The sequence below is a fragment of the Berghia stephanieae genome, chromosome 10 (genome assembly GCF_034508935.2).
Source record: "Berghia stephanieae isolate SIO BIC M18660-M18661 chromosome 10, UCSD_Bste_1.3, whole genome shotgun sequence".
NCBI lineage: Eukaryota > Metazoa > Mollusca > Gastropoda > Nudibranchia > Aeolidiidae > Berghia > Berghia stephanieae.
Window position 1 is genome coordinate 40,026,321 of NC_088369.1, and position 23,671 is coordinate 40,049,991.

Genomic DNA, 23,671 nt, shown 5'->3' on the forward strand with positions numbered 1-23,671 from the left:
GGGACCCCTTGTAAAGCGCTTTGAGCACATTAAGTGCACATTAAGCACAAGTGGATATTGCGCTATATAAAAGCTCAAGTCTTTTTTCTTTTCTTTTTTTTCAACAGCGCCGCGGTATCAAGAAATGTGATTACTGTGGAATAAGAGACAGGACCAGGGATGGGATATTATATCATTTCTTAAATAATAGAGAAGTGAAGCGCCATATTAATGTATCCGGAGACATTTATTGCAACAGCGTGGAACTAAACCCTTAGAATTTGTTGATATTTACTGTAATTTTATTCACTTCAGATTCAGTCATAATAATATGCAACAAGAGTAGTGTCCCTTCATTTTTCACCGTTAGTACTTTCTACTTTCTTTTTCCTTACTTCTGCTGACAACAAAGATCACATCACTAAACATACGAATTGTAAATTGATCAACTATCTAATCAACATTGTCACCAACAAACCATGGGTAGGAGCAGGTCCAGTGATTCTGACAGCGATTCATATTCTAGATCGTCGAAGAAAAAGAAGAAAGAGAGACGAAGGAGGACCCGATCGAGGTGAGCAGTGCAGTGTCAGTGAGTGTGAGTGAGTCGTGAGCTTTGGCTTTCGCTGTAATTCTGTGATTATTCTCAGACTCAGACATATGAGAATAAGAAAGTTGATTATTGGCAGACACTGTCTGCCAACAACGATGGACGGTTATAGTTATATACACACACTTTTTTGAAACTCCGCTCTTTTACCTTTAAACATTTATCCACATTCGTAATTCAAGATTATGGAAAGTAAAGTTTTGAAATGCACTCTAAGTAAAGTTAATAATAAAGTATCAATAGAAACGTAAACTGACAATAGATCAGCCGATGGATAGTAGGTTACTGTATTATACTATATATACACAATATACATCGACATTCGTGTGGGTGTCATGGCAGCAGCAGGTGCTCACACTACTGTGTTATGATGATCAATCCAATCGGCAATCAGCAAATTCTTTACCGCACTCGTGCACCATCGCAAACCTGCCTGGAAGCTTCGACAGAACACACTGTTCAATGAGATGCTCTGCAGTGTCGTGTTCGTTACCACAATGGGTACATATCAGACAGGTGGAAAAATCCTGCTGATGAAGCAATTTTGCCACTAGGCAGGTTCTCAACCGAAGCCAATTCTCTGCCACCCAGTGCCTCCTTTTGCTGGTCGAGAAGCCTGGCAATTTCTCCCCCAGTTTGTGATTGACTGTCCCTGCCCCCTCGATGGATTGAATTTGTCCAAACCGGCGTCCATCTCGTATCTGCATCTCTGTCCCAAGTCAGGGAATCTGCGTTCAAGGGTTGCCGAGACTTATTTAATAAGTGGGTGGCCGCCACCAAAGTGGGGTTTCTCATTTTGAAATCTAAATGGGGGTTGTCACCTAAGACTAAGTGGAAATCTCCAAAGACGTACGGATACGTTGATGGTCATCTCCGTATTGTGTCTATATCTCTATAATATGCTTATCTGGACATCTCAATAGCATAAATCTACTGGCTATGTCAGGCATGGTTCCCGGCACGCGAAATAATAATAATTATAATAAACTTTATTGTCCAAATAACAGGCAATTCATGTGAGTTAAACAATGCTCAAACAGCCTTAAGCACACATACCTAGGTATAGAAAATGTCAATCTGTAGCAGAAGAAACGATAGTCAGTACTCACAATTCATATAGGCACGTCACAAACATGCAAGAAAAAACAGCACACAAGACTCACAAACCCACAGACATAAAACAGCTCACAACATCCACACAGCCGAGAACAACAAAAAACCAAAAGGCACAACAAATATGTTCCCTACAGGGTCTTTAAATAATGACAGCCATGATATTGTAGAAACTTCCACACATGATGAGAGACATTGCACTCAAAACACTTACAATTTTAACCCTCTTAACCCCCCCCCCCCCCCCCCCCCCCCTCCAGTTAAAACATTGCACTGCATTCAGGACATCGGTGTGCAAAAAATAATCGTAGGCAATACAATTTTTTTTAAAAACTTCCAATTAGTGTAGATTTTGTAAAGATAATTTTATAGCAAACACGATGAAAGTATCATTATTTCGTTTAATTCAGATATAAAATTCATATAGATCATGGGGACATAGTCTACCTTCTGATTCATTTTTCAACATCGTTTTTCAATATATCTAAACACACAGAGATTGGTTGATAAAATAGGTGCCGTACACATTGTGAATAAATATTCCACTTCATACAAAATGCCTAAAATAAGATAGTCGTATCTCTTTCAGGTCCAACAGTTCGGCCGACTCCAGTCGGTACTCTAGCTCCAGGGGCAGTAAAAAGAGCAAGAAGAGTAGCAAGCATTCTAGACGTCGGTCACCAGATAGTCCTGACCGAGGGAGGGGAGGTTACTACAAAGATCAATCTAGACGATCCAGGTACAGATAGAATTTAAGTGCTTGAAGATTTGAGTTTTTAACAATAATTCAGTGTTGATGGTTTACCTCGATCTGTGGAAATCTGTGATTTTGGAGTCAGAGGGTGACTTTTGTAAAGATGCAGCTTCCCCACTCTCTTGAAAATGGCTGGAGTATCAAAGATCGTTCATCATCTCAAAGGCTCCAAAAGTTGGGGTTATCAGTGCATTAAAAATAGGGCAGAGCTTAATATGGCTATATAATGGCTGGAGTATCAAAGATCGTTCATCATCTCAAAGGCTCCAAAAGTTGGGGTTATCTGTGCATTAAAAATAGGGCAGAGCTTACTTAAGGACAATCGTTCAAAACATTTCCTCCTGTTTCAATTTTTGTCACCGTCAGCACTGATAATTGTTTTAAGGCATATTTATAGGCTTGTCAATGACATGGCGTAGGTTGATAAATTAAATTGTTGTTACGACTTAGTTCTAAAACGTTTAAAGATGGATTCATTGACAGAAGACAAAAGGACAATGCAGGCCATAATGTGGACTTGATGTTTGGGAGAAGGGCTCATTCTAGTGAGTCAAGATAGAGAGACATTGACAGAAGACAAAAGCACAATGAAGGCCGTAACGTGGACTTGGTGTTTGGGAGGGGGGGGGGGGGGGCTCATTCTAGTGAGTCAAGATAGAGAGACATTGACAGAAGACAAAAGGACAATGCAGGCCGTAACGTGGACTTGGTGTTTGGGAGGAGGGGGGCTCATTCTAGTGAGTCAAGATAGAGAGATATTGACAGAAGACAAAAGGACAATGCAGGCCGTAACGTGGACTTGGTGTTTGGGAGGAGGGGGGCTCATTCTAGTGAGTCAAGATAGAGAGACATTGACAGAAGACAAAAGGATAATGCAGGCCGTAACGTGGACTTGGTGTTTGGGAGGGAGGAGGGGGGGGGGGGGGGCTCATTCTAGTGAGTCAAGATAGAGACAATGTTTGAGGTAAGAAATAACTGGGGAGGCATGAAATCATTAAAAAAAAAGAATTGAGCTTTTATATAACGCAATATCTACTTAATGTGCTCAAAGCGCTTTACAAGGGGTCCCTGACAAACAGCAACATGTAACATGTAAAACGAGACATGACGCCTGTTAGGCAATAATACAATTTTTTTTCCCGACAAAGACAACACTGTTCACGGCCAGGTACTCATTTTGCACCTGAGGCAGTGAAAGAATGGAAGTAAAGAGCATTTTTCTAGGACTCAACTATGCGCCGAGTGAGACTCGAACCCAGGACCTTCCGATCAGAATGCAATTGTCATACCACAAGACCACATAGCCGCACACAACATAGAGGTAGGCACAAAGGATGGTCCACGTTTGCCAATTTTCTGTATATTTACTGAATTCAGGATGTTATAAACCTTCAGTGTATTTTCCAATTCCCTGCTAAACGGAAAAAAGTAATTACGTAATGTCTTTTTATTGTAGTCCAATTTTCGGAATTGGGGTGGTTAATGTGTTTGTGTAAAAGATCAGTAAGTTTCTGCCCCCTGAAGTGGCACAACCCTGGTGGTCATGGTGGTTACTTAATAAAATGAATAACTCAGTGTTAAAAAATTCAACATAATTTAATGAAAACGATACTTACGTCACCTAGACAACATACTCTCGATGTCATTCTTAAAATCCCAGGTTTGATTTTTTTTTCTAAAATGAGGCTAATTTAAATCAATCGATATTTGAAAGACGAGTTATCTGGCCAAATTTTAAATGTTAAATACGCGTCTTTCCAGAGTACGGGTTAAATAATCTTTTCCTTTCAGATCTCGCTCTACTGAACGCAGTAAGACATCACGAAGGTCAAGATCTCCAGAGTTGAAAAGGTATAAATCAAAATCAAGATCGCCATCGTTTACAAGGGTCAGAAGGAGGTCACAGTCAGATTCAAGAGGTCGTCAAAGATCTAGGTGAATGATATGTTGTGAGGCTATGTGGACTAGTAGTATGACAACACATTCGGATCAGAAGGTCCTGGGTTCAAGACTCGCTCTGCCCATAGTTGAGCCCCTGGAAAAGGCTATTTACTCACATTCTCTCTCCATACTCGGGTGTAAAATGAGTACCTGACCATTAATGACGTTATCTCTGTCGAATTAAAATTGTAATATCGCCTAATGGGCGTTGTGTCTCGTTCTACGTGTTATATATTGCGGTTGGTCAGGGAACCTTTGTAAAGCGCATGAGCACGTTTAGTGGATGTTGCGCTATATAAAAGTTTAGTTGTTCAGTTGTTGTTTAGTACAGGATTAGAACAGGTTCAAGAGGTCGTCACAGATCTAGGTGAATGATGTGTTGTGCGGCTATGTGGACTAGTAGTATGACAACACATTTGTATCGAATGGTTCTGGGTTCGAGACTCGCTCTGCCCATATTTGAGCCCCTGGAAAAGGCTCTTTACTCACATTCTCTCACCATACTCAGGTGAAAAATGAGTACCTGACAGTTAACGACGTTATCTCTGTCGAATTAAATTTGTAATATCGCCTAATGGGCATTGTGTCTCGTTCTACGTGTTACATATTGCTGTTGGTCAGGGACCCTTTGTAAAGCGCATTGAGCACGTTTAGTGGATGTTGCACTATGTAAAAGTTTAGTTGTTCAGTTGTTGTTTAGTACAGGATTAGAACAGGTTCAAGAGGTCGTCAAAGATCAAGGTGAATGACATTGAGTTGTTTTTTGGTACAGGTTTGATTTGTCCTTAGGGTGATAGTCACTTTAGAAGACCATCCAGTAATGTTAAGTTGTTTTTTGGTACAGGTTTGATTTGTCAGGGTGATAGTCGCTTTAGAAGACCATCCAGTAATGTTAAGTTGTTTTTTGGTACAGGTTTGATTTGTCAGGGTGATAGTCGCTTTAGAAGACCATCCAGTAATGTTAAGTTGTTTTTTGGTACATATTTGATTTGTCCTTAGGGTGATAGTCGGTTTAGAAGACCATCCAGTAATGTTAAGTTGTTTTTTGGTACATGTTTGATTTGTCCTTAGGGTGATAGTCACTTTAGAAGACCATCCAGTAATGTTAAGTTGTTTTTTGGTACATTTTGATTTGTCCTTAGGGTGATAGTCGCTTTAGAAGACCATCCAGTAATGTTAAGTTGTTTTTTGGTACATGTTTGATTTGTCCTTAGGATGATAGTCGCTTTAGAAGACCATCCAGTAATGTTAAGTTGTTTTTTGGTACAGGTTTGATTTGTCCTTAGGGTGATAGTCGCTTTAGAAGACCATCCAGTAATGTTAAGTTGTTTTTTGGTACTTATTTGATTTGTCCTTAGGGTGATAGTCGCTTTAGAAGACCATCCAGTAATGTTAAGTTGTTTTTTGGTACAGGTTTGATTTGTCCTTAGGGTGATAGTCACTTTAGAAGACCATCCAGTAATGTTAAGTTGTTTTTTGGTACAGGTTTGATTTGTCAGGGTGATAGTCACTTTAGAAGACCATCCAGTAATGTTAAGTTGTTTTTTGGTACAGGTTTGATTTGTCCTTAGGGTGATAGTCGCTTTAGAAGACCATCCAGTAATGTTAAGTTGTTTTTTGGTACATGTTTGATTTGTCCTTAGGGTGATAGTCGCTTTAGAAGACCATCCAGTAATGTTAATAGGATTGAAAGATGATTGCCATTCATCAAACTTTTCCTGTTTTGGAAAAATTTGTTTTGATTTTTTTCTTTCTTTGTTTTGTTTTTTATTGTTGTTTATTTATTAATTCATAATTTTTTATTTGGATTGAGTTTTTTCCTACTTTTGTGTTTTTCATTAGCTAGAAAGTTCTTTCCGTATTCTTACTAGCTTTGTCTTATTTTTTCTAGGGTGCTTTAATTGTAATTCTGTGTCTGAAATGACCTAAATGTTTCACAAGCGCCGTAAAACCCTTAAAAACAAAACTAAAAGAGTGAATAATACAGTCAGAAAGAAAATTACAAGAAAAAGAAATCCTTTCTTCTCAAGTCAAGAATCGCTGATTTTATTTTATTTTGTATTTTTAAATTTTTTTTTTTTTTTTTTCATCCACTTTACTTTTTGTTTTCCCTGATGATGTATTGTATATCCTTAACACTTTTAGAGTGTTGATTCAGATAGTTAGCTTGTTTAAGACGTGTAAAAGAGAAAGAAATTTATGAAGGTCTTCTTTTCAATTTGGAGGTAATATAATAGATGCATCTTTCATATCTTGAGAAGGAACAGGAAGTAATATCATGGATCTTTGTGCTCTTGTAGTATGACACTCACTTTTGGATCGGAGGGTCCTGGGTTCGAGCCTTGCTTGGTGCATAGTTGAGTCCTTGGAAAAGGCTTTTTACTCACATTCTCTCATCGTACTCGGGTGTACCTGGCCATTAACAGGGTTGTCTCTGTCTGGAAAATGTAATATCGCCTAACAGACGTCATGTGTTTCTGTTGGTCAGTGACCCCTTTCGAAGCTGGGTTGACGGAATGGATTTCGAGGTGTAGCCTATACGCTACTACTACTACTACTGGGGACCCCTTGTAAAGCGCTTTGATAGTGAGTATTGCCCTCTATAAATGTTCTATTTAAAAAAGACATTTTTAATGTCACTAGTCAATCTCTCGATTAGAACTGCCAAGGGACACGAAAAGTTGGGCGTCTGAAGCAGGCATGGGCTTCTCACTACCCGACGAATTGAAACCTCACCTGCGGGTGGTTGGATGGGAGCATCACCCTTGAATCATATACCTATGATGTTCGCATGGGTGTACGATCCGATAGTGATGTCGTTTCTTCTTCTCTTTACTAGCCTATCCTGCTTCTTTGGTTTGTGATTGTATTTTTGACAGGGGATATTTTTTTTCTGTAAATCTTCTGCCTGTTTGTTCTTGGTTATTTATAATTTAGCTTATGATATCTTTAGGTTATGATTTTGATTTACATTTGTACTATTTTTGTTAGATTGCTTGTTTTTTTGTTTCAGCGGTCTCTCATATAACCTCAATTGTGTTGGAAGAGACCTAAAGCAACAAACAAACAAAAAAAAAAACCTCACCTGGGAGGATACCCAAAAGAAAGAGCAATGACAGAAACAGAACTCACGCTTTTTAACCATTTTTTTTTTTAGCCTGTAAGCCGTAACGTAGTTAGTCCTTCAAAGTCTTACTCATTTCATCACTCCATTGCACACATTTTTTATAGGCTATGGTTGGCAACACTGGGGTTTCCTGTAAGCCATTAAGTAGTTAGACTCACGATTTATTTATTCATATTTTTTTTTTTTAACTTTGAAATATTTTAGGTCACATTCAGGCTCAAGAAGTCATAATTACAGCAGCAGGAGGTCTAGGTCAGGTTCAAGAGGCTACAGTGGTCGTAGGTCAAGGTCGAGGTCAAATTCAAGGGTTTCCAGCAGGAGGTCCAGGTCAGGGTCAAGAGATCACAGCAGTAGCAGAACTAAAAGCAATCGTGATCGTCACCATCGGCGCAATCGACGATCCAGGTCAAAGTCTAGTTCAAGAGGAACCACAGACAGATCGAGGTGAGGGAGGAAATTATCATCACATCTGTAAAATTATAAACTCTTTTACTCATTTCAACATCATTTTGCTTTTTCTGTAAACATATTGCCTCCATTTATTTCATCAAGATGATACGGAAACAAAACTTGCCCTTTATGGACATATTAAGAATCATGACACCTTTGAACAATTTTTTTCTAGAAGGTATTGTGGAAGGTAAAAGAGGGAGAGGGAGACCAAGAAGAAGATGGTCACAAGACATCAGTGAATGGATGAATTGAATCTAACTTCTACGTCATGGAACAAGACCGAAGAGCTACTCAGGTGGTTGCTGGGTCGGATAAGTAAGTTAGTAAGAAATGGATGAGAAAGCCAGTGACTGAATGTGGAAGGATGGCCACAGGACAGAAGCTTGTTTTCGGTTGGCAGTTGTAGAGGTCACGTCATGTCCAGGAGGAAAAGGCTATGGCAATGATGATGGCAGTTGTAGAGGTCACGTGATGTCCAGGAGGGAGAGGCCATGGCAATGATGATGGCAGTTGTAGAGGTCACGTGATGTCCAGGAGGGGGAGGCCATGGCAATGATGATGGCAGTTGTAGAGGTCACGTGATGTCCAGGAGGGAGAGGCCATGGCAATGATGATGGCAGTTGTAGAGGTCACGTGATGTCCAGGAGGGAGAGGCCATGGCAATGATGATGGCAGTTGTAGAGGTCACATGATGTCCAGGAGGGAGAGGCCATGGCAATGATGATGACAGTTGTAGAGGTCACGTCATGTCCTTGAGGAAGAGGCCATGGCAATGATGATGACAGTTGTAGAGGTCACGTCATGTCCAGGAGGGAGAGGCCATGGCAATGATGATGGCAGTTGTAGAGGTCACGTCCTGTCCAGGAGGGAGAGGCCATGGCAATGATGATGGCAGTTGTAGAGGTCACGTGATGTCCAGGAGGGAGAGGCCATGGCAATGATGATGACAATTGTAGAGGTCACGTGATGTCCAGGAGGGAGAGGCCATGGCAATGATGATGACAGTTTTAGAGGTCACGTCATGTCCAGGAGGGAGAGGCCATGGCAATGATGATGGCAGTTGTAGAGGTCACGTTATGTCCAGGAGGGAGAGGCCATGGCATTGATGATGGCAGTTGTAGAGGTCACGTCCTGTCCAGGAGGGAGAGGCCATGGCAATGATGATGGCAGTTGTAGAGGTCACGTCATGTCCAGGAGGGAGAGGCCATGGCAATGATGATAGCAGTTGTAGAGGTCACGTCATGTCCAGGAGGGAGAGGCCATGGCATTGATGATGGCAGTTGTAGAGGTCACGTCCTGTCCAGGAGGGAGAGGCCATGGCATTGATGATGGCAGTTGTAGAGGTCACGTCCTGTCCAGGAGGGAGAGGCCATGGCAATGATGATGGCAGTTGTAGAGGTCACGTCATGTCCAGGAGGGAGAGGCCATGGCAATGATGATGGCAGTTGTAGAGGTCACGTCAGGTCCAGGAGGGAGAGGCCATGGCATTGATGATGGCAGTTGTAGAGGTCACGTCATGTCCAGGAGGGAGAGGCCATGGCAATGATGATGGCAGTTGTAGAGGTCACGTCAGGTCCAGGAGGGAGAGGCCATGGCATTGATGATGGCAGTTGTAGAGGTCACGTCCTGTCCAGGAGGGAGAGGCTATAGCAATGATGATGGCAGTTGTAGAGGTCACGTCATGTCCAGGAGGGAGAGGCCATGGCAATGATGATGACAGTTGTAGAGGTCACGTCATGTCCAGGAGGGAGAGGCCATGGCAATGATGATGACAGTTGTAGAGGTCACGTCAGGTCCAGGAGGGAGAGGCCATGGCATTGATGATGGCAGTTGTAGAGGTCACGTCCTGTCCAGGAGGGAGAGGCTATAGCAATGATGATGGCAGTTGTAGAGGTCACGTCATGTCCAGGAGGGAGAGGCCATGGCAATGATGATGACAGTTGTAGAGGTCACGTCATGTCCAGGAGGGAGAAGCCATGGCAATGATGATGACAGTTGTAGAGGTCACGTCATGTCCAGGAGGGAGAGGCCATGGCAATGATGATGGCAGTTGTAGAGGTCACGTCATGTCCAGGAGGGAGAGGCCATGGCAATGATGATGGCAGTTGTAGAGGTCACGTCATGTCCAGGAGGGAGAGACCATGGCAATGATGGTGATGATTCATTCTACATGTCATATGTTCTATGATAAAATTTTCAGACCACTTACAGCAATATGGTCTAGTGGTATGAGACACTTGCTATCGGATTGGAAGTTCTTAAATTTGGGGTTTTGACACAAAAATAGGCTGAGTTTTTAGTTGTTGACCATTGCAGGTTTTTAGGTTTGTGTAATAATTGTTGGTTTTTTTTTTTTTGAAACATAAACTTTATATTTTATAAAATAAAATTAATTTGAAAGCATCTTCCTCATCTTTTCTCAACCAGACAAGCCAGTCCAGAACGATACGAGAATGACCAGTCACAAGCCATGGTACGGGATGGTTTTTTATTTATTATAGAGTTTTTGACCTTTGTTGGATTTATGGACCAAGGGGATGCCTGACTTTGGACGGGCTATGTGGTCTTGTGGAATGACACATGTTTTTGGATCAGAAGGTCCTGAGTTCGAGCCTTGCTCTGTGTATAATTGAGTCCTTGGAAAAGGCTCTTTAAGCACATTCTCTCATTGTACTCAGGTGTAAAATGAGTACCTGGCCATTAACAGCGTTGTCCCTGTCTGAAAAAATTGTAATATCACCTAACAGGCGCCATGTCCCATCCGGCATGTTAAATGTTGCTGTTGGCTTACTTAGTACCCCTTCTAAAGCGCTTTGAGTACATTTGGTGGATATTGCAGTATAGAAATGCTCAAGTTTTTAATAATAAATTATTTGTTGTTTTTTTTTTAATGATCTCTTCACTATATGAGTTTATCAGGTTGGGCTGTTGTAAGTTGAATTGACAGTCTTCAATATTATTAGTAGTCCTTCAGAGACAGTCTTCAATATTATTAGTAGTCCTTCAGAGACAGTCTTCAATATTATTAGTAGTCCTTCAGAGACAGTCTTCAATATTATTAGTAGTCCTTCAGAGACAGTCTTCAATATTATTAGTAGTCCTTCAGAGACAGTCTTCAATGTTATTAGTAGTCCTTCAGAGACAGTCTTCAATATTATTAGTAGTCCTTCAGAGCCATTAAGCTCATGGAGCCCCGAAGTTTATCCAGGTTTCTGTAGCGTGAAATGGACAATAGCAATCGCTTGCTACACTTTGGATAGGACGCTAGTCTATTGCAAAGTACCTTCCAGAGGGGGGGGGGGGGGGTTACTTCATTATTCACATCTTTATATTGTTTATTTCACTCCTTCAGACCTCTTCGGTCCAGAGGGGGGGGGGGGGTACTTCTTTATTCACATCTTTGTATTGTTTATTTCACTCCTTCAGACCTCTTCAAAGGGGGGTTACTTCATTATTCACATCTTTGTATTGTTTATTTCACTCCTTCAGACCTCTTCGGTCCAGAGGGGGGGTACTTCTTTATTCACATCTTTGTATTGTTTATTTCACTCCTTCAGACCTCTTCAAAGGGGGGTTACTTCATTATTCACATCTTTATATTGTTTATTTCACTCCTTCAGACCTCTTCAAAGGGGGGTTACTTCATTATTCACATCTTTATATTGTTTATTTCACTCCTTCAGACCTCTTCGGAGAAGGCAGAGCTACGAATGAGGAAAGCACTGCAGGCAGCTGGTTGGTGTTTTGGAAATTTGGATTAAAATTTTGTTTTTTTGTTTTTTCTTTTTGCGGCTATGTAGTCTTGTGGTATGACACTTGCTTTTGGATCAGAAGGTCCTGTGTTCGAGCCTCTCTCGGCTAAGTCATTGGAACAGGCTCTTTTACTTACATTCTCTCGTACTCAGGCGTAAAATGAGCAAAACCAAAAACTAGAGGTGCCGAGATGAGCCGATGAGATGGAGAGAAAGATAAAGGGAGTAAATTTGACTCATACATAAGAGAACAACACAAAAATGTAAAAATCTCCATGTAGAATGAGTACTGGCCATTAACAGCGTTGTCTAGGTCCGAAAAAAATTGTAATATCGCCTAAGAGGCATCATGTCCCGATCTACATGTTAAGTGTTGCTGTTTGCCATGGACCCATTGTAAAGCGCTTCGAGCATGTTTAATGGATATTGCGCTATATAAAAGCTCAATTAAAAAAAAAAAAAATCTTTTTTTTTCCATGCTTGTTTTTTTTTACTTTCGAACCTCAGGAACGAGAGACGTCCAACATGTCCCATTATTTTGCTAGTTTATTTTTATTTTCATTTTTTTAAAAAGTATCCGTAAGTCCATTTTCTTTTTATCTATTTCTTTATCGAATTATATAATTTAAAAAATTTATATTATATTTTATTTATTTATCCTTCTATTTATTTGTTAATTAATTAATTAATTTATTTATTTAAGTCAGTAAATAACTAAAAGAAAATCAGAGAAAATCTTTGAGAATGTTGCTATTTTTGCTAGAAATGGATATGTATATTCGTAAAACACAACAATCTACTTTCACTTCCACTTCCTGATGAGAGCAACGCTCGATAACAACGTTGTAGAAGTCAAACAATCTTAATTATCTTTCAAATGTTTATAATATATATATATATATATATATATATATATATAATATATATATATATATATATATATATATATATATATATATATATATATATATATATATATATAAAATCAGAGCTTTCCACGAAACGACTGCTCATTTTTCAATTCCGCTTTCACTCCTGAAAATTATGCATTCCAGTCAGTTGTTTTTTCTTTCGTCGAGTCTTGTGTGTCATGAACACAAATCTAGGAAAGTTCTTGTGTCAAAGGCTACAAGTGCCCACAATGAGATCATGAAACCATCACAGTTTTAATCATAGTTTTAATGAGTGAGGAAGAGTTGGGGATCCCGATAGCTTCATAAGCAAAGGGACTAAGATCGATCGCAGGTGCATTGGAATTTTTTGATTGCTGGATCTATTAGATCTGGTGGAAAGTACTTTGTGAAAGACTAGCCAAAGGATAGCAAACAATTTCTATTGTCTATTTCATGCTATAGAAACTGGGACTTGCAAAAGTAGAATGACCAAATTTTTATTTTTATTGATTATTTTATATATGTCTCAAAACGGTATTAAGTCGGAGTGGTTAAGATGTTGAAAATTGAATTTATAGTCAGAAATATCAGACTTGTGTTGAGTTTATATGATTTATTGAGGAGAATGGCAACGATATTTTAGGGTTCTCATGCCAACATTTTATATTTTTTTGACCAGGTTTAACATTAAATTCAGCTTTAATGTTCCAATGTAATACCATTTTGAGTCGATGGGTCACATATAGTCTTTTTTCAATATGCAGCATTGGCAGATGAGAGGTTGAAGACGTTAAGGGACCAAGAGTCATCAGGGTCGTCTTCGCCATCGACCCACAATGCAGCAGCCAGTCAGTTGTCGGGATTGTCACTGGTGGCCTCCATGTCGGCTTCCAAAGACTTTGCCGACACGGTGGCGGCCATTGATTCGGGCCGATTCGTGCAGTCGTCATTCAAATCTGGAGGTATTGTCGTCAAGGTACGTCAAGCTTCTTTTAAAAAAAATATAAGTAGCCCTCCATAGCCATTAGAGAGAGACTTGATGTGTGGTGGAACGATTCGGTGAAGTCTCCCCGCTTACCAGTAGTTAGAAAAGTACCAGGTGGAACGATTCGGTGAAGTCTCCCCACTTACCAGTAGTTAGAAAAGTACCAGGTGGAACGATTCGGTGAAGTCTCCCCACTTACCAGTAGTTAGAAAAGTACCAGGTGGAACGATTCGGTGAAGTCTCCCCACTTACCAGTAGTTAGAAAAGTACCAGGTGGAACGATTCGGTGAAGTCTCCCCGCTTACCAGTAGTTAGAAAAGTACCCGGTGGAACGATTCGGTGAAGTCTCCTTGCTTACCAGTAGTTAGAAAAGTACCAGGTGGAACGATTCGGTGAAGTCTCCCCACTTACCAGTAGTTAGAAAAGTACCAGGTGGAACGATTCGGTGAAGTCTCCCCACTTACCAGTAGTTAGAAAAGTACCAGGTGGAACGATTCGGTGAAGTCTCCCCACTTACCAGTAGTTAGAAAAGTACCAGGTGGAACGATTCGGTGACGTCTCCCCGCTTACCAGTAGTTAGAAAAGTACCAGGTGGAACGATTAGGTGAAGTCTCCCCACTTACCAGTAGTTAGAAAAGTACCAGGTGGAACGATTCTGTGAAGTCTCCCCGCTTACCAGTAGTTAGAAAAGTACCAGGTGGAACGATTCGGTGAAGTCTCCCCACTTACCAGTAGTTAGAAAAGTACCAGGTGGAACGATTCGGTGAAGTCTCCCCACTTACCAGTAGTTAGAAAAGTACCAGGTGGAACGATTCGGTGAAGTCTCCCCACTTACCAGTAGTTAGAAAAGTACCAGGTGGAACGATTCGGTGAAGTCTCCCCACTTACCAGTAGTTAGAAAAGTACCAGGTGGAACGATTCGGTGACGTCTCCCCGCTTACCAGTAGTTAGAAAAGTACCAGGTGGAACGATTAGGTGAAGTCTCCCCACTTACCAGTAGTTAGAAAAGTACCAGGTGGAACGATTCGGTGAAGTCTCCCCACTTACCAGTAGTTAGAAAAGTACCAGATGGAACGATTCGGTGAAGTCTTCCCACTTACCAGTAGTTAGAAAAGTAGCAGGTGGAACGATTCGGTGAAGTCTCCCCACTTACCAGTAGTTAGAAAAGTACCAGGTGGAACGATTCGGTGAAGTCTTCCCACTTACCAGTAGTTAGAAAAGTACCAGGTGGAACGATTCGGTGAAGTCTCCACACTTACCAGTAGTTAGAAAAGTACCAGGTGGAACGATTCGGTGAAGTCTCCCCACTTACCAGTAGTTAGAAAAGTACCAGGTGGAACGATTCTGTGAAGTCTCCCCGCTTACCAGTAGTTAGAAAAGTACCAGGTGGAACGATTCGGTGAAGTCTCCCCACTTACCAGTAGTTAGAAAAGTACCAGGTGGAACGATTCGGTGAAGTCTCCCCACTTACCAGTAGTTAGAAAAGTACCAGGTGGAACGATTCGGTGAAGTCTCCCCACTTACCAGTAGTTAGAAAAGTACCAGGTGGAACGATTCGGTGAAGGCTCACCACTTACCAGTAGTTAGAAAAGTACCAGGTGGAACGATTAGGTGAAGTCTCCCCACTTACCAGTAGTTAGAAAAGTACCAGGTGGAATGATTCGGTGAAGTCTCCCCACTTACCAGTAGTTAGAAAAGTACCAGGTGGAACGATTAGGTGAAGTCTCCCCGCTTACCAGTAGTTAGAAAAGTACCAGGTGGAACGATTAGGTGAAGTCTCCCCACTTACCAGTAGTTAGAAAAGTACCAGGTGGAACGATTAGGTGAAGTCTCCCCACTTACCAGTAGTTAGAAAAGTACCAATCGTAGTTTGTCATCTCAATGTCTTCTTAGTGGGATCTTGTGCTGGTGTTTGGATGAGACTTTTGGTTTGATCTCAAACTAAGTACATTGATGGTGTGCTCTTGGAATCTACATCTGTTCCCCATTTGACCCAATTCCCCTTTGTCTTACTTTTTCTTGGGTGTTTTGCTTGTATAATGTATCTATCTGTTTATTACAGGTTGTATTTATGTTTTTTATTGTTTTTGTTATTCTGCCGATTTAAGGAAAAAGACCAAATGTAGTCTCTTATTTCAAGTAAACACGGGTCTTTTTCCTGAAGACGCCTGTATTGGCTGAAGAAGGATTTTGAATGAAATATTCTGTGTTTGGCATTTTGTTCTTTTTTTGTTTGTTTAAGGAGTAAAATTCAATTTTATTAATTTAAGTTATATGGTATGTATAAGATATTGTTATCAATAGTACAAATATATGTCCATAATTGGCAAAAGTTCAGGTTGGGCATTTGATATTTGTCTCCGACTAAATAAGTGCTTAAGGGGCGGTTTGGGTCTTTTCTAAAAAAAATTTAATTACCCATATTGGGCAGTTTTAATCATTCTCTATCATCAATATAGGTTAAAAAACAACATTTATGGTGAACAATTTTAATTATCTGTGTTTATACCCATTTTGCGACCTAATTTGGGGGTCTGACATCAAAAAATATAACAATCTTGTGGCAAACGTTCCACAAAAATAAATGAAGGAATGACCTCCATATTCTTCCCTATTGTCAACTTTGTACCATAGTGTGTCACAACAGAGATTTTATGGCTTTAGCTTATGGGTTTTTTATTAGAACATTGCAAAGTTGAGAATCAAAATGTTATGGCAAAATTGACCTTAAAAATTCAGAATTAGGATTATAATTAAAAATTCACATATCTTATCAAAAAAATCTCTCTGATGTGACATAATACATTATCTCTGTGATAACTGTGGAAATTTTCAGACAATTTCATGGAATAGATTCTGAGAAAAGGTTGACACAGTTTTCCATACCCTTAGAAATATGACATATTGAGAAAATAGCAAAATGGCTTCCCGTTTTTCACACATTTCTTACTACCTGTACCATTTTCGACTGTGTTTTTCGTGCCTTTATAGACTACTTTAAGAGTTTGGACTTCAATTATATTATTTCTAAGATAATAAAATATCATTTTCCACCAAAATCTCAAAATCAATTTTTCGAAGGATTTTCCTAATAATTAGACCCAAATCGCCCCTTAAAGATAAGTGCTCATAACTCCATCCAAGCACATCAAATTGTTACAAAGCAAAACAGGTTGTAAATGGTGCTGAGGAGAAGTAGAAAAGTTACTGTATCACAACACATGGTTATGATTTGTCAATTCCTTGCATTGAATGAAACAATTCACAAGCTGCAAATCACAGCTTTTCGTCCCAGATTTTATAGTTAGCTGAGGGAACGTGTTAAATGACTCATGACATTTCACAAAAATGAAAACAAGCCTTGCAAAAGGCTGTATTAGTGCATGTTAATGTAAATAATAATAATAATAATAATAATGATAATAATAATAATAATAATAATAATAATAATAATAATAACAATAATAATAATAATAGATCTTTATTGTCCATAAATATGGCAATTTGTAATTTAGTTACACTTGTTATAACGTTAAACGATAACTGTAACATTGAACAGATATTTCACTCCGACTTATTTCTCTCTCTCCTCATCTCTCTCTCTCTCTCTCTCTCTCTCTCTCTCTCTCTCTCTCTCTCTCTCTCTCTCTCTCTCTCTCTCTCTCTCTCTCTCTCTCTATCTCTCTCTCTCTCTCTCTCTCTCTCTCTTCCTCTCTTTCTTTCACACGTGCGATATACACAACATAAACATATTCATTTCGTTTTCAATTTGTTGCGATTATGGCAATTTGACACCAAAAATTATCATCATTATCAATTGGTCAGTTAATCTTACATTAAATAAATTAATCAGTTAATCAGTCAACGAATCAATCCTTGGTTTTTCTGTACCATATGAAATATTCAAAATTTTTATTGCTGATGAAACGAACGTTGATTTATACTTGTTAGTTCTACATTTAATCTGACAAAACCTTCTCCCAGATGGTAATGTCGTGGGTTGAAACCCCCATCACCGCAATGTTTTTATTCTCCATTGTATTCCCGCACACTTCTGCCCACTTTATTTCTCATTATTATCAACTTATATGCTTGCTCCACTCACTTTTCTGAGTTGATATTCGCCCCCAATATCGGAGCCCACTCAATGTCTCATGCTCAATCATCTCTATATTATATGTTTGTGTTGAAAATATGGGTATTAAGCATAACTGCTGGCTTGTAAACAAACTTCACGGAATTTGTGTGTTGAACCCATGACTTCAAGAAGTCAGGAGACAGATTCAAGTTAGATACTACACTTCATACAGCTTTTTAAAAATTTGGAGTGGTGGATAGCATCGATTGCATCGCACGCCTCTCGTAACCAGGCGGAGTTGCCATTGGTAGGGTCATGGGTTTTAACCCCCATTGTCTGGGTGGGATTCCTGACCTCCCATAGTGGGAAGAGAGGCACTTACTATGTCTTCTCTCCCACTATATGTTTTCCTAATTGCTTTCTGTCTTTGTCTTGAAATCAGGTTACTTGGTTTTGTCCTGACCCTGGCCAGAGTCCTTGGCTGGGAGGGAAACAGTTGAATGTATAGTTAAGAGTTTTGAGAGATGATATTTTTCTCCTTGTAAATCATCTTTCTTTTATGTATTGTTATTTTTTTAAATTTTTAACTTATGATTTGTAAACATTTGAGTGTATTCCTCTTAGTGGAAACTTGCGCTAGAGTCTTGGTGAGACTTTTAGGTTATCTCAAACTAAGTACTTTAATAGTGTGCTTTTGGAATCTACATCTGTTTCCTATTTGAACCAATTCCCCTTTGTCTTACCTTTTCTTGGGTGTTTTAATTGTATTTCTAAAACTTTTTACTCTCCCATTTTCTTTCCTTTTACTTGCGCTGATATGACCTTAATGCATTGCAAGCGCCTTAAATCCCTAAAAAAAACCATAAAACGAAAACGAACCCCCATTGCCGCAAAGATTTTACTCTATCATCTTCTGAGTTTTTTCTGCTCACTACATTTCTTGTTATGTTTAGGTATTTTTTTTGTGTGTGTTTATGTGTTTTCAATCATGCGGCTAAGAGCTTCATGTGGCTATGTGGTCTTGTGGTATGACTCTCGTTTTCGGATCGGAAGGTCCTGGGTTCGAGCTGCGCTCAATGCATAGTTGAGTCCTTGGAATAGGCTCTTTACTCACATTCTCTCACCATACTCATGTGCAAAATGAGTACCTGGTCGTTAACAGTGTTGTCTCCATCCGAAAAAAAATGTAATACTGCCTAACAGGCGTCATGTCTCGTTCTACATGTTACGTGTTGCTGTTTGTCAGGGACCCCTTGTAAAGGGCTTTGAGCACGTTTAATGGATATTGCGCTATATAAAAGCTCAAGTTTTAGTTTGTTTTTTGTTGTTTGTTTTTTCAATCAGGAGGAGAAGCCAGACCCCCTGATGTCCAGCCACGATGACGCCATCTTTGGTTCCCTATCCTCTGTGGGTTTCACCATCAAACCTGACCTGGACACACAGCCTGTCTCACTGGACGCTGACTCCATCATGCATCCATCGGTAAGAAATAACAGTCATGCTTTATTCATTCATCTTCGACATGAAATTTTGGTCTCAAATTCCTATTTTCAGGCGTTTTGATTCCACTTTTGGAATTGAAGGATTGACAGGTCTGTACAAACAGCTCAAGTTTAGGGTATTAGAACTGTATGAGGAACAGTCTTGAAGGATTGACAAGTCTGTACAAACAGCTCAAGTTTAGGGGATTAGAACTGTATGGGGAACAGTCTTGAAGGATTGACAGGTCTGTACAAACAGCTCAAGTTTAGGGGATTAGAACTGTATGGGGAAAAGTCTTGAAGGATTGACAGGTCTGTACAAACAGCTCATAGACCAACTGAAGGGCTTCACCAACTTAACAATCCAAGAGCTGTTTGAAAAAGCAAGAGACAGGGAGGAATGGAGAGAGATAATTCATGCAGTATCCGAAGCCTGGACCAGGCATGGAACCTAGAAGAAGAAGACAAACAGCTCAAGTTTAGGGGATTAGAACTGTATGGGGAAAAGTCTTGAAGGATTGACAAGTCTGTACAAACAGCTCAAGTTTAGGGATTAGAACTGTATGGGGAAAAGTCTTGAAGGATTGACAGGTCTGTACAAACAGCTCAAGTTTAGGGATTAGAACTGTATGGGGAAAAGTCTTGAAGGATTGACAGGTCTGTACAAACAGCTCAAGTTTAGGGGATTAGAACTGTATGGGGAAAAGTCTTGAAGGATTGACAGGTCTGTACAAACAGCTCAAGTTTAGGGGATTAGAACTGTATGGGAACAGTCTTGAAGGATTGACAGGTCTGTACAAACAGCTCAAGTTTAGGGGATTAGAACTGTATGGGGAACAGTCTTGAAGGATTGACAAGTCTGTACAAACAGCTCAAGTTTAGGGGATTAGAACTGTATGGGGAACAGTCTTGAAGGATTGACAGGTCTGTACAAACAGCTCAAGTTTAGGGGATTAGAACTGTATGGGGAACAGTCTTGAAGGATTGACAGGTCTGTACAAACAGCTCAAGTTTAGGGTATTAGAACTGTATGAGGAACAGTCTTGAAGGATTGACAAGTCTGTACAAACAGCTCAAGTTTAGGGGATTAGAACTGTATGGGGAACAGTCTTGAAGGATTGACAGGTCTGTACAAACAGCTCAAGTTTAGGGGATTAGAACTGTATGGGAAAAGTCTTGAAGGATTGACAGGTCTGTACAAACAGCTCATAGACCAACTGAAGGGCTTCACCAACTTAACAATCCAAGAGCTGTTTGAAAAAGCAAGAGACAGGGAGGAATGGAGAGAGATAATTCATGCAGTATCCGAAGCCTGGACCAGGCATGGAACCTAGAAGAAGAAGACAAACAGCTCAAGTTTAGGGGATTAGAACTGTATGGGGAAAAGTCTTGAAGGATTGACAAGTCTGTACAAACAGCTCAAGTTTAGGGGATTAGAACTGTATGGGGAAAAGTCTTGAAGGATTGACAGGTCTGTACAAACAGCTCAAGTTTAGGGGATTAGAACTGTATGGGGAACAGTCTTGAAGGATTGACAGGTCTGTACAAACAGCTCAAGTTTAGGGGATTAGAACTGTATGGGGAACAGTCTTGAAGGATTGACAGGTCTGTACAAACAGCTCAAGTTTAGGGTATTAGAACTGTATGAGGAACAGTCTTGAAGGATTGACAAGTCTGTACAAACAGCTCAAGTTTAGGGGATTAGAACTGTATGGGGAACAGTCTTGAAGGATTGACAGGTCTGTACAAACAGCTCAAGTTTAGGGGATTAGAACTGTATGGGGAAAAGTCTTGAAGGATGAAGGTCTGTACAACAGCTCATACCAACGAAGGCTTCACCAATTAACAATCAAGAGTGTTTGAAAAAGCAGAGCAGGGGAATGGAGAGAGAAATTCATGCGTATCGAAGCCTGGACAGCATGGAACCTAGAAGAAGAAGACAAAAGCTCAAGTTTAGGGATTAGAACTGTATGGGAAAAGTCTTGAAGGATTGACAAGTCTGTACAAACAGCTCAAGTTTAGGGGATTAGAACTGTATGGGGAAAAGTCTTGAAGGATTGACAGGTCTGTACAAACAGCTCAAGTTTAGGGGATTAGAACTGTATGGGGAAAAGTCTTGAAGGATTGACAGGTCTGTACAAACAGCTCAAGTTTAGGGGATTAGAACTGTATGGGAAAAGTCTTAAGGATTGACAGGTCTGTACAAACAGCTCAAGTTTAGGGGATTAGAACTGTATGGGAACAGTCTGAACGGATTGACAGTCATGTACAAACAGCTCAAGTTTAGGGGATTAGAACTGTATGGGGAAAGTCTTGAAGGATTGACAAGTCTGTACAAACAGCTCAAGTTTAGGGGATTAGAACTGTATGGGAACAGTCTTGAAGGATTGACAGGTCTGTACAAACACTCAAGTTAGGGATTAGAACTGTATGGGAACAGTCTTGAAGGATTGACAGGTCTGTACAAACAGCTCAAGTTTAGGGTATTAGAACTGTATGAGGAACAGTCTTGAAGGATTGACAGTCTGTACAAACAGCTCAAGTTTAGGGGATTAGAACTGTATGGGGAACAGTCTTGAAGGATTGACAGGTCTGTACAAACAGCTCAAGTTTAGGGGATTAGAACTGTATGGGGAAAAGTCTTGAAGATGGATGTACAACAGCAGAAATGAAGGTTCACAACTAAACAATTTGAAAGCAAGACAGGAATAAGATTTCATGCAGTATCGACTGAAGCATGAACTGAGAGAACAACTAGTTGGATAACGTATGGGGAAAGTCTTGAAGGATTGACAAGTCTGTACAAACAGCTCAAGTTTAGGGGATTAGAACTGTATGGGAAAAGTCTTGAAGGATTGACAGGTCTGTACAAACAGCTCAAGTTAGGGATTAGAACTGTATGGGAACAGTCTTGAAGATTGACAGGTCTGTACAACAGCTCAAGTTTAGGGATTAGAACTGTATGGGGAACAGTCTTGAAGGATTGACAGGTCTGTACAAACAGCTCAAGTTTAGGGGATTAGAACTGTATGGGAAAGTCTGAAGGATGACAAGTCTTACAAGTCAGTTGGGTTAGAACTGAGGGAAATCTGAAGGATTGACAGGTCTGTACAAACAGCTCAAGTTTAGGGGATAGAACTGTATGGGAAATCTTGAAGATTGACAGGCTGTAAAACAGTCAATTAGGGATTGAAGTAGGGACAGTTGAAGGATTGCAGGTCTGTACAAACAGCTCAAGTTAGGGGATTAGAACTGTATGGGAAAAGTCTTGAAGGATTGACAGGTCTGTACAAACAGCTCAAGTTTAGGGGATTAGAACTGAGGGAAATCTGAGATTGAAGGTATGTACAAACAGCTCAGTTGAGGATTAGAACTGTATGGAACAGTCTTGAAGGATGACAGTCTGTCAAAGTCAGTTTAGGGGATTAGAACTGTATGGGGAAAAGTCTTGAAGGATTGACAGGTCTGTACAAACAGCTCAAGTTTAGGGGATTAGAACTGTATGGGGAAAAGTCTTGAAGGATTGACAGGTCTGTACAAACAGCTCAAGTTTAGGGGATTAGAACTGTATGGGGAAAAGTCTTGACTTCACCTGGGATCAATTTCGGTTCCTTTGCATGTGATGCAAGTGCTCTACCAACTGTGCTATCGAGACACTCAGCCCACTTGTAAAATACTAACGAAAGAGTGAAAATTGAAAGGCTTCGTATAGGAACAAAACAGACTATGGACGTTTCGGGTACAAACCCTTCGTCAGCACAGCAATACACAAATAAACGTGGAAAACAAATAAAATACCTATAATGAAAAATAATTTGTATCATCTGTACTCAACAGTTGCAGTATGAATCACTTGTAATAGTCTTGTATTGTTCTTTTAACCAACCACATGTTTTGTGTTCTTGGATCTTAAAATCTTTTTATTTTATTTTGTTGTTGTTGTTTTTAATACTTTTCTTTTTCCCTGTTTTTCCATTCTCAGCTATTTTGTAACGTGGAAGAGAAGATGGAGAGATGGATAGACAGGTTGTCACAATTACGGAAGAGGAAGATTGAGGGAGAGGCCATGTGTTGAGAGAGAGAGAGAGAGAGGGAGAGAGGGAGAGATAGAGAGAGAGAGACAGGTAGAGAAAATGATAGTAAATGAGAGAGAGAGAGAGAGAGAGAGAGAGAGAGAGAGAGAGAGAGAGAGAGAGAGAGAGAGAGAGAGAGAGAGAGAGAGAGAGAGAGAAAATGATAGTCAATGGGAGAGAGAAAGAGAGAGGCAAAGAAAATGAGAGAGAAAGAGAGACAAAGAGGCCTTGTCGGTTGATATGATAATCAAATATGAATTAAACTCATACACCATAACATGATTGTCAATTTTCATTGATTGCCTGTACATACTTTGTGTTGCGTTACAGTAATTACCATAATAGACATCAGTTTTGTGATAGAAAAAAAAATCCTATATATTTTGTATCAAATAAATGATAATGTGAAATTGAATGTAAGCTTCAATTTAA

At 40.0% G+C, this 23,671-nt stretch overlaps 1 protein-coding gene across 3 annotated transcripts; it reads left to right on the top strand.

Annotated features, from left to right (window-relative positions):
- Window positions 1-357: 357 nt before the first annotated feature.
- Window positions 358-23,516, top strand: LOC144981118 (uncharacterized). Of its 3 annotated transcripts, none has more exons than XM_078929262.1 (9): window positions 358-553; window positions 2,292-2,441; window positions 4,248-4,391; window positions 7,729-7,968; window positions 10,405-10,450; window positions 11,661-11,712; window positions 13,387-13,598; window positions 19,030-19,167; window positions 23,149-23,516. In XM_078929262.1, exons 1-9 carry the CDS (start codon window positions 459-461, stop codon window positions 23,239-23,241), a joined length of 1,170 nt encoding a protein of 389 aa, XP_078785388.1. In that variant the 5' UTR covers window positions 358-458; the 3' UTR covers window positions 23,242-23,516. The 3 variants fall into 3 exon arrangements, with proteins under 3 accessions (XP_078785388.1, XP_078785389.1, XP_078785390.1); XM_078929263.1 differs by having other exon boundaries at window positions 4,248-4,307; window positions 23,149-23,400; XM_078929264.1 differs by lacking the exon at window positions 4,248-4,391 and having other exon boundaries at window positions 23,149-23,400.
- Window positions 23,517-23,671: the final 155 nt, after the last annotated feature.

Bases quoted from the DNA above. Each gene is read 5' to 3' on its own strand.
- LOC144981118 (XM_078929262.1), top strand. From the start codon at position 459: ATGGGTAGGAGCAGGTCCAGTGATTCTGACAGCGATTCATATTCTAGA. The intron at 554-2,291 runs GTGAGCAGTGCA...TATCTCTTTCAG, and splicing joins CGAAGGAGGACCCGATCGAG to GTCCAACAGTTCGGCCGACT. The intron at 10,451-11,660 runs GTACGGGATGGT...TCACTCCTTCAG, and splicing joins ATGACCAGTCACAAGCCATG to ACCTCTTCGGAGAAGGCAGA.